The 10,962-nt window shown below is 55.4% G+C and overlaps 1 protein-coding gene across 1 annotated transcript in view; it reads left to right on the top strand.

Moving 5' to 3' along the window:
• ABCC2 (ATP binding cassette subfamily C member 2) overlaps window positions 1–10,962 on the top strand; it is a 90,381-nt gene that overhangs the window by 58,737 nt on the left and 20,682 nt on the right. Inside the window, exons 19-23 of the mRNA XM_008071863.2 lie at window positions 383–563; window positions 5,304–5,430; window positions 5,697–5,829; window positions 6,903–7,122; window positions 7,271–7,425. Coding sequence (XP_008070054.1) covers window positions 383–563; window positions 5,304–5,430; window positions 5,697–5,829; window positions 6,903–7,122; window positions 7,271–7,425 — 816 coding nt within the window. The remainder of the gene's footprint in view (window positions 1–382; window positions 564–5,303; window positions 5,431–5,696; window positions 5,830–6,902; window positions 7,123–7,270; window positions 7,426–10,962) is intronic.

Genomic DNA, 10,962 nt, shown 5'->3' with positions numbered 1-10,962 from the left:
CAGTGGCTGCTCCCGGCCACCGCAGTCTCAACCTGCTGGGCTCCGGCAATCCTTCCGCCTATCCTTCCGCCTAAGCCTTCCGAGTAGCTGGAATTACAGGCATGTGCTACCGCGCCCGGCTGTTTTTTTTTAATTTATTGTAGAGATGAGGTCTCACCAAGTTGCCCAGGCGGGTGTTGAACCCGCAGGCTCAGGCAATCCACTCACCTCAGCCTCCCAAGGCGTGGGATTCCAGGCTGAGCCACCGAGCCCGGCTCAGGGCCACATTTTGAAGCGAAGCCCCAGCGTGAATGGACACGTCTGTCTCTGACGCGTCGGGTGAGGGAGCGGGGGAGGACGGTGGGCACAGGGCCGCCAACACAACTTGGCGTTGTCTTTGCAGACTCGGCTCTTGGCGACACACAGCCTCCACTTTCTTCCCCAAGTGGACGAGATTGTGGTGCTGGGGAACGGCACCATCCTGGAGAAGGGCTCCTACAGCGCTCTGCTGGCCAAGAAGGGTGTGTTTGCCAAGAACCTGAAGACCTTCCTGAAGCATGCGGGTTCTGAAGAGGAAGCCACCCGTGCGTAAAGAGGACAGAACGGGGCGGAAGGGGACAGAACAGGACAGAGCGGGTGGCACGGGTGTGGGGGGGAATGGAAGCCAGTGTCTACCTCCCGAATAGCTCGGCATCCAACAAGCTGGCTTGGAAGTGGGTTACCCAGAGGTCCACGCTCTGCTTTCTGTGTTCTGTGTCCCTAAAGGAACACGGCTGTGGGAACTCTGTGCCCAGGCCAGACGGCGACTCTTTCTGCCCATCTGGCGTCTGACATGCAATCAAAGAACACTCCAGAAGGGTACGGAGGTGGCTGTGTTGAGACTGGTTCTGTGTCTTAGTTTCCCAATTAGGTACTCAAGGAAGGTCCGAGTGAGGGACCTTTGCGGGAAAAAATGCCAGGGCTTGAGGATCCATCTTCTAGGGGCGCCATGCTCCTTTGACATTAGCCACACAAGCCGCCCCCACTGTCCCAGGGCAATTAGGAGCAATTCCTGGACAGCTTCCAGAGCCGGTGGCACTAACCGTGTGCTGCAAGGTTCTTGGTAAGCCCTCGCCAAGGGACCTGGATAAATGCACACAAAGCCCTGGGTATCCGAGCCAGGAAAAATCATGGCGGCCGCATCGTCTCAGAGTGTACCATGGGAACAGCCCCAAATATCACCACCCTCAGACTGGGTTCACCAATTCACTCTGGTCAGCAGGGGAGCCCTGCTTCCTGTGAACTTTCCCAAGGACCTGCCAACAGCAGCCCTGTGACAGGCCCTGGGGGGACCCCAGCAGGAGGCCAGCGTTGAAAAGCCAGAAGGGGGTGACATTCCAGAAGCCAGTCAGATGAGGGGCCAGGGCCTACAAGTGGGGGCGTATTCGGACAGTGAGGACAGGGCGTGTGGTGGTTTAGTACCACCCTGGGAAGCGCAAGAGTCTAAAAGAAAAGTCTAAACCGGAGATCTGTAAGCCTTGGAGGGACAGGGCTGGACCAAAGCGCAGGCGTGGGTGCAGGGGCCGGGAGCACGGCCAGGAGAGCCTGGCAGGCTGCAGGGGCCAGCAGAGAGGAAGGCATCAAGGCTCCAGGTACTGTCCAGAGGTGCCGAGAATGGGGAGTAAGGGTCCCAAGCAAGGCGTTGGCTCACGTGCGAGCCCCCATGGCTCAGTCAGCCACAGCCTCATAACCTGGGCAGCCTTCTCATGCTTGTTCTTTTTTTTTTTTTTGAGTCAGAGTCTCACTCGGTCACCCAGACTGGAGTGCAGTGGCTGTTCCCGGCCACCGCAGCCTCGACCTGCTGGGCTCCGGCGATCCTTCCGCCTCAGCCTTCCAAGTAGCTGGAACTACAGGCGCGCGCTACCAGGCCCGGTTCATTTTTTTAATTATTTATTGTAGAGATGAGGTCTCGCCAAGTTGCCCAGGCGGCTCTCCAACCCGCGGGCTCAGTCAATCCACTCACCTCAACCTCCCAAGGCGCGGGATTACGGGCTGAGCCACCGAGCCCGGCTCTGATGCTCATTCTAAACGTTTTTTTTCCTGATCCAACTGGATCTGAGTTTCTGGATTCTATAAACTCCCCTAGGTGGGTGGCCGCCTTTGACACATGCTATCTTTTATGCACAAAGGTCAGTTTGCACAACAGTCCAGGAAGCCCTTCTGGGCGGTTTTGTGAACCCTTCTGAGAGGTTTCGCTCCGGGACTTGGGACTGTGGTGGATTGAGTTGGGAACAGAACGGCATGAGGGACTGGGCGGGGCTTCATTCCGTGTCTTAGTTTCCTAATTCGCTGCCATAACAAAGCCCCACCAACTGGATGGCTTAAACTGCAGCAACTTGTGGCCTCACACTGTAGGAGGCTAGAGGACAACGTCCAGGTGTCGGCAAGATTCGTTCCTTTTTAGGGTGCCGGGCAGGTGTCGGAGGGTGGCCCCTCTCCTAGGGTACAGAGGGCAGCTGGCAGGCTCTGTGGCTGTTTTTCTTCTGCTTGTGGTTTGGTTTTCTGAACTAACTCTCTTAAGTCTGCATTTGGGTCGCGTGTGGCCACTGAAGTCTCTTCCTGGTTGGCTTAGTGGTCAGCTAATGGTTACATGGAGGTTTCCTTAAATGCGTGGAACCAACAAGCGTCTCAGCCTTTGCTGAGAGCCTTTGTGGGTGGGTGGGGGCACATCTTCGCAGATCCAGCAATTCCTATCTCTGCCTCAGCCTTTGCGTCCTGTATACGGGGCCTCGTGGTCAGCCAAGAGGGAGGGATCAGGCCTGCTACAGTATTTCCCGGACGTGTGTGTACACAGCCCTCTACATGCACGTGGCATTTTAGATCATCAGGATTCTATCAGATGTATCAAAGCTCCATGGACTTCTTTTTCCTCACCTCTTCTTTTTTCTTCTCTTCTCTTTTCTCTTTCTTTCTTTCTTTCTTAGTTGGGAGTCGCACTCTGTCACCCAGACTGGTGCAATGGCACGATCGTGGCCCACCACAACCTTGAGCTCCTGGGCTCAGGGGATCCTCCCGCCTTAGCCTCTCAAGTCACTGGGACTACATGCACATGCCACCACATTCAGAAAGTTTTGTTGATCTTTTGTAGAGACAAGGTCTCCCTATGTGGCCTCGGCTGGTCTCGAACTCCTGGGCTCAAGTGATCCTCCTGCCTCAGTCTCCCAAGTAGCTGGACTCCAGGCTTGCATCACCATGCCCAGCAATTTTTCATTTTTCATTTTTTTTGTAGAGATGACGTCTCACTTTGGTGCCTAGGCTGGTGTTGAACTCCTGGACTTGCACAATCGTCCTGCCTTGGCCTTCCAAAGCACTGGGAGGACAGACGTGAGCCACCATGCCTGGCCTCCCCAGCTTTTCCTTTTAAGTGTTTGGTCAGTTTCTCGTTTGCCCCAACTGTTATCACTGCCTCAGGCAGCTGTGATGTTAAGGAGATGCTGCTGATTGTCTGAGCTAGCTCCAAATTCAGCCACATAAAGGCAGGCCCGGTGAACGGGGGCGTCAGGGAATTCCACACAGATGGGATCCTGGCAACTCTCCAGGGCTGGGGCCTTTGGGAGTTCTGAACCCGCTCCGACCTTCCAGAGGCTGCTGGGCGGCTGGTTTTCATGGCCGCCATGATTGTATGGCTGGTGGTTTTCTAGGCTACAGCAGTTGGGGAGGGGGTATTGGAAATGGGGTACATTAAACCACCACAGAGCTGACTGTGCCTACCAGGTTTCAGCCATTCTTTTTGAAAAATAAGTACTCCTGGAATTGCATGCAAGCCTTTGGCTAATTTCAGGTTTTAACCATTTCTTGCCAGTATTCTTGTTGCTTTCTGGAGGAGTGGCTCTCTATTCTACCGTGTCCACGAATGCCCGCACTGTACCTTACATTTTATTTTATTGTATTTTCAGAATATGTCATTTTTTTTCTTTTGAGTTGGAGTCTGACTCCATTGCCTGGGCTGAGTGCAGTGGCCATTTCTTTCTTTCTTTCTTTCTTTTTTTTCTTTGAGTTGGAGTCTCTGTTGCTCAGGCTGGAGTGCAGTGGCACACTCATGGCCCCCGCAGCCTCGACCTGCTGGTCTCAGGCGATCCTCCCGCCTCAGCCTTCCAAGTAGCTGGAACTACAGACAAGCACTACCACACCACACCCGGCTAATTTTTTGATTTATTGTAGAGATGAGGTCTCGCCAAGTTGCCTAGACTGGTCTTGAACCCGTGGGCTCAGGCAATCCACTCGCCTAGGCCTCCCAAAGTGCTGGGATGACAGACTGAGCCACCAAGCCTGGCCAGGATATATATTTTAAATACTTTAAGTGAATACAAGTTTGTTAAATCATTTGAACTTCAAGATGAGTGTTTTGGGGGCTGGGCGCAGTGGCTTACACCTGTAATCCCGGCACCTTGGGAAGCCAAAGTGAGCCCAGGAGCTCAAGACCAGCTTGGACAACACAGTGTGAACTTGTCTACCAAAACAATCAAAAACCTATCCTGGTGTGGTGGTGCCACCTTTAGCCCCGACTACCCAGGAAGCTGATACACAAGGATCACCCGAGCCCAGAGGTCAAGGCTGTGGCGGGTCATGATTGTGCCACTGCACTCCAGCCTGGGCAACAAAGGGAGACTCCGACTCAGAACAAACACATGGCCTGGCTCGGTGGCTCAGCCTGTCATCCCAGCACTTTGGGAGGCCGAAGCGAGTGGATTGCCTGAGCCTGCAGATTCGAGACCAGGTCAGGCAACTTGGCGAGACCTCATCTCTACAATCAATCAAAAATTAGTCGGACGTGGTAGCGTGTGCCTATAGTTCCGGCTACTTGGAAGGCAGAAGGATTGCTGGAGTCCAGCAGGTCGAGGCTGCGGGGGCCGTGAGTGTGCCACTGCACTCCAGCCTGGGCGACCTAGTGAGATTCCAATGCAAAAAGAAAGAAAAATAACCGAAAGCAAAACAAGATGAGCATTCTCAATTCACAGTCGCCTCTCTCTCAGTTCTGGGGTGGTGACTCTTCCGTCTACCAGAATCCTTAAAAGTTCTTTCCTGTTCCAAAGGGACTTGGAAGTTTTTGGAAATCTTCTTCCCCTTCTTGGCCATTTCCTCTTCAGTGGCATTACCCACCTCTCCTCTGTCCGGTATTTCTCCCTAAGAACTCGTATTTATGGAGCATAAACGATCCCAGCCTGGGCACACACCGGGGACCCTTGCTGAAACCAGCAAGGTCAGGGACGGCTCCTCTCGCCTTGGTGGGGGACCAACAGGGCTCTGTGCAACTTGTCTCCCTAAACCGTTCTGGGTCTCCCTAGTCAATGACGGCAGTGAGGAAGACGACAACGATTACGGGCTGATATCCAGTGTGGAAGAAATCCCCGAAGACGCGGCCTCCGTGGTCATGAGAAGAGAGAACAGCCTTCGCCGGACGCTCAGCCGCAGGTCGGCCACCTCGGCAGCCCCCGTCACGTCCGTGTTCCCACTTGCCCTTCCTCTCTTCTCCTGAGAGGGGGAGCCCCAGGGGCACGCCCCCTCCTCCTTGGTTTCCTTATGTGGGTGGGGGAGAGGGTGGCGCCGGGTCCGTTTCCCGCGGGATCCACCCTGAGAGGCCCTTCGATGCCAGCCACGTGGCTGTGACATCCACCCGCGCGCCGACCCCTGGATCGCATCCTCGCGCCCAGGGACGCCGCCCTCTCTCGCCCTCTCAGCTCTAGGCCCGGCAGCAAGCGTCTGACGTCCCTGAAGAGCTCCTTGAAAACGCAGCCAGTGAACGGCCTCAAGGAGGGCGAGCTGGTGAAGGGACAGAAGCTAGTTAAGAAGGAATTCATAGAAACCGGAAAGGTGAGCAGCACAGCAGAAAGTGGCCCCTGAGGAGACACAGGCTTGGAGTCCACACATTCTAAAATCAGACGATGCTTGAGCCGGGCGCGGTGGCTCACACCTGCTATCCCAGCACTTTGGGAGGCAGAGGCGAGAGGATCGCCTGAGCCCGCAGGTTTGAGACCAGCCTGGGCAACATGGCAAGACCGCGTCTCTACGATAAATCAAAAAATGAGCCAGGCGTGGTGATGCACGCCTGTAGTTCTAGCTACTTGGAAGGCTGGGGCGGAAGGATCGCCGGAGCCCAGCAGGTCGAGGCTGTGGTGGCCAGGAGCAACCACTGCACTCAGTCTGGGTGATGGAGTGAGACTCCAACTCTAAAAAAAAAATCAGATGATGCTTGAATGGGCATCTGTGGGAGCAGTGTGTCCCTTGTCCTTCGCAAATCTTCACACTCATTGCGAGCATGTTAGCAGAGGCTGCGGGTTTCTGTCAAATGACACTTTTCCTGTGCGTGTCCTCACTCCACACTTCATGGGTGTTTGATTCTATTCTGAAGTGTGGAGAGCAATATAGAACCGCTCTGAGATGCAATTCTGGGCACCAGGGAACACAACACGTCAGACCCAGGGCACTAGTTCAGATTCATGAAACAAAACCACGGATTTCGAGCCTGCAGTATAACCCCATCACCTGCCCTGCTCTGCGTGGTGGTTGGTTTGTTTTAGAGATGTGGTCTCACAGTGTTGCCCAGTTGGACTCAAACCCCTGGGCTCAAGCGATCCTCCCTCCTCAGCCTCCCAAGTAGCTAGGATTGCAGGCAGGCACCACCACAGCCGGCTGGTCCCACTCTGAACACCTTCTCCCTCTCAAAGGCCTCCAGAAGCTCATTCGTCCCCCGATGGTCATGTGCCCTGCACTGTGGTCCAGCATTGACCTCCCATCCATCCTGGCCCAGTGCAGAAACGGTGACCCTTTTGCCCCTTGCTGCTCCCGTTTCCAGGGGACCCCACTCTGCCTTGGGAGGGGTATTCTAGGTGACTCCTCGTAACAGCCAGGAGAGTGTTCTTCTAACATCAAGGTGGGCTTTGCAGGTGAAGTTTGCCATCTACCTGAAGTACCTGCGAGCGATAGGGTGGTACTTTATCTCCTTTATCGTCTTCGCCTTCATGCTGAATTCTGTGGCTTTTATTGGCTCCAACTTCTGGCTCAGCGCCTGGACCAGTGACTCCAAAACCTTCAACGCCACCACCTACCCCGCCTCCCAGAGGGACTTGCGAGTCGGCGTCTATGGGGTCCTGGGGTTGATCCAAGGTACGTCCGACGGCCGCAATACCGCCTCGCAGAATCTGCCTGGGCCCCGTGGTTCTCCCGGATTCTGGAAAACATGTGCCGTGGGATCCCGGGCACCGGTCCTCGGGGTCCCCGCGCACGGTGCTGACGAAACTGACTCCCTTTCCAGCTCTCGCCGTGTACTTGGCAAATCTCTGCAGTGCCTACGGCTCCACCCATGCGTCCAACACCCTACACAAGCAGCTTCTGAACAACATCCTGCGAGCGCCCATGAGCTTTTTCGACACAACCCCCATTGGCCGGATCGTGAACAGGTTTGCCAGCGTAAGTGCCCTGCGTGACATGGGGAGCCTGTCTACCAACAACCTCGCTTCTCTGCCAGGGAGGAATCCTCACGTTCCCCTAGGCGACTCTGCTTGGTTCCATTCCCTCTGTGCACCGATGTCTCCTGAGTACCCCCTGGGAGCTCCCTCGGAGTCCAGGGATACGGGGCGCACAGCTCTGGCCCTCAGGGAGCGTCCCCTCGAGTGAGGATGGCAGCCAGGAAATGCAGGACCGTGGCAGAACAAAGCCTGCTGTGAAAATGTGCACAGAGGTGCCTTGGGAGTGCAAAGAGGTGTCAGGGGCTAGAGGGACCAGCTCAGCCTGGGTGAGAGGGCTGGGAACTCGGAAAAGGGGGTGCTGGAGGCACAGAAGTAAGCCGGGGAGATGGCGGGCGCGGGAGACCTAGGTGTCAGCAGGCAGTGGGGCAGATGAGAAGGGTTATTCTCAGAGGGAAGAGTCAGAGTCAAAGCGCCGTCCCTACCTGAGATAGGATGCCAGGGCAGGAGGATGGTGCTTTCCTGGGTCTCCGCCTCCCTTCCTGAAACTTCCATCTGGATGCTTTAAGACTTTGAGAATTAGGTCTAGACTATGGAATAGAGCCGTCTGTGATTTTTTTATTTCTTTTTTTTGGTCAGAGTCTCACTCTGTCACCCAGGCTGGAGTGCAGGGGCACACTCACAGCCACCACAGCCTCAACCTGCTGGGCTCACGTGATCCTTCCGCCTCAGCCTTCCAAGTAGCTGGAACCACAGGCGTGCGCCACCACACCTGGCTAATTTTTTGTTTTTTTGTAGTGACAAGGTTTTACCGGGGCTGGTCTTGAACCCCCAAGCTCAAGCATGCCTCTCACTTCCGCCTCCCAAAGTGGTGGGATGACAGGCGTGGGCCACTGCACCCAGTTGACCATCAGTGACTTTTTTTTTTTGAGTTGGAGTCTCACTGTCGCCCAGACTGGAGTGCAGTGCCCGCTCCCGGCCACCGCTGCCTCGACCTGCTGGGCTCCAGCGATCCTTCCGCCTCAGCCTTCCGAGTAGCCGGAATTACAGGCGTGCACTACCACACCCGGCTGATTTTTGATTTATGGTAGAGATGAGGTCTTGCTGCCCAGGTGGGTCTCGAACCCGCGGGCTCAGGCCATCCGCTCACCTCAGCCTCCCAAAGGCACGGGGTGACAGGCTGAGCCGCCAAGCCCGGCTCATCAGTGCCTTTAACAAGGTTCCCAGACGCTGATTCCGCCCTGCAGATCCTGAAACCCCTGGCACCCGTTCAGTCACTCACGCACTGGTTCAGCAACAGGTGCTGAGCACCTTCCGTGAGCCCAGTGCTGTGCCAGGTGCCGGGGCACTCCATCAGTATGGCGACCACAGGTGGCTCTCATCCGTGGACCAGACATCACCCACTGGTTGCTAGTGTGTCTGAGATAGAAGTTTCAGGAACAGAGGCAGGAACCAGGCCATCCTGGGTGATGCCCAGCTCTCCTCAGCATGGTTTTTTGTCCTCTGCCTATAAAGAGCACACAATCCTAAATGTCTGAGCAGGTCTGGACCTGGCTGGTTTGGTCTTGGGGCAGACACAGAAAGTATGGCTCACAACCCATAGCCAGGCTCTGGGGACATGGCAACACCTGCAGAAGTGGGCAGGTGACTAGTCCCCATGTGTCACCTTCCTCTGGGGCAGACGCGGTGGACATGATGTCACTGGAGACAGCCTCGACGGGCTCTCTGCTTGTTAATATAACCTAAAAGCACACACAATTTTGGATGGGGAAATTTCTCACAGGGCTCTGCAGAGATTGAAAAAGAGAACACAGTGGTCCTTTGATGAGTTACATAGGCGACGGACATAGTTTGCTGACAGCTTTGGCATGAAAAGGGAAACTGTTGTGAATTATATGAGGGGGACCTTAAAAAAGCCCAGAACCATCTGTTGGAGGGCGAGCCCCTTGTGCCAGAGGCTTCCCCCGCTAGGTGAGTGTTCTAGGAACCCATGGGCATCTGCGTACCAGCTAGCATTGTTGTGTGAGGCTACGTTGGGCTTCAGTGAATTTTTTTTGGAGATTCTTTCAACACGTTTGCCCATTTCGTGATGGGTGCTGTGTGAGCGCACCTGCCCACACCACGCTGAGCATTTAGTAGTTTTTGACCGAAAGGGGCAGGTCGCTTGTACCCCACCCTCCCTATTCATCCTTGCCCTGAGGGCCTTTTGTTTCCCCGGATGAGGAATGTCCTCAGAGGGAGACATTTTGCCAGTGTCGAAGAGGTGAAACAAAAAACGGCAGAAGCACTTTTTAAAAGGCATCAAAATCAATGCGTTCAAAAGCTGTTTTGAACCGTGGAAAAAGCATCTCGTAGGTGTATTGCACCCAATGGAGAGGACTTTGAAGGCAGCTGAAAATAAAGCATGTAAGAATAAATACACAATTTTTAATAAACAAACTCCGGGGATTTGAGGGTCCCCTCAGATAGCAAGTTTTGCAGGGAAAGTGGCTAGGCCTACGACAGGGAGCTTGGTCTAAGGTCCTCCAGACTCGATGACTGAGTCCCTGAGAGGGGACGGAGTGAAGGAAAGAAAGGGAGAGACTCGGTGCCCAGGTAAGGGCCGAAAGTCACCAGCGGAGAACTGGCGTCTGGCGAGGGGTCTCCTCTGCCAGCCCTGAACGTGGTCGGTGGCATTCTGATGCGACTTTGGGCTGAGGCAGGTTCGACTCAAGGAGCCGTCCGCGACTTGAGCTCTCTTGGAAGTCGGATATCCCTGGCCCAATGTGGGAAACTTCAGAGTGAATGTGGACTCCCCCGGTACTCACATGTCAGTAGTCACAGAATCCATACAGCCCTCGAAGCAATCTGGGCAACCCCAGATAGGAGGAACCAGGTTTCTTGAGTTTGCCTCCAGCCAGCCACGCATGCGTTCCTTTTCCCACTCATGTATTTCACATGCCAGGAAGCCCCCACCCACCACCTCTGGGGTCCTCGGTTAGGACACCATGCAGGTACGACTCACAGTCGATGCCACCTCCCTCCCCGGAAGCCTGGATGCAGGGGGGCTCTTCCACCAAGGGCGAGTGAGGGCCTGTTACGTGCCAGGCCCCATCCTGGGCACTCGGTGGAACCAGGACCCGAGCCAAGTTAGAACAGCACGCTGGCTTGGTGGGGGGGAGAGGGGACTCTCCCCATAAGGCTCGGTCCGCTCCCGGCAGTTATGGATGGCTTGCCACCCATGGGAACTGGGGATGCCCCGGGGAAGCGTGAACACCTGTGCACATCTGCGGGAAAAGGCAGAGCGTGGCCCCCCCATGCCATGTGGAGGGATCGTGGCAAGGAGAACGCGTAAAAATGAGCCTGGTCAAGCCGGGCTCAGTGGCTCAGACTGTAATCCTTCGCCTTGGGAGGCCGAGGTGAGTGGATTGCTTGAGCCCGCGGGTTCGACACCCGCCTGGGCAACTTGGCGAGACCGCACCTCCACAATAAATAAAAAATCAGCTGGGCGTGGTAGCGCGCACCTGTAGTTCCGGCTACTTGGAAGGCTGAGGCGGAAGGA

This window comes from Carlito syrichta, unplaced genomic scaffold (assembly GCF_000164805.1).
Source record: "Carlito syrichta isolate Samal-C Ts95f unplaced genomic scaffold, Tarsius_syrichta-2.0.1 Scaffold314770, whole genome shotgun sequence".
Taxonomy (NCBI): Eukaryota; Metazoa; Chordata; class Mammalia; order Primates; family Tarsiidae; genus Carlito; species Carlito syrichta.
Note: the sequence above shows the minus strand (reverse complement) of the source record. Positions and strands in the feature narration are given on the sequence as shown.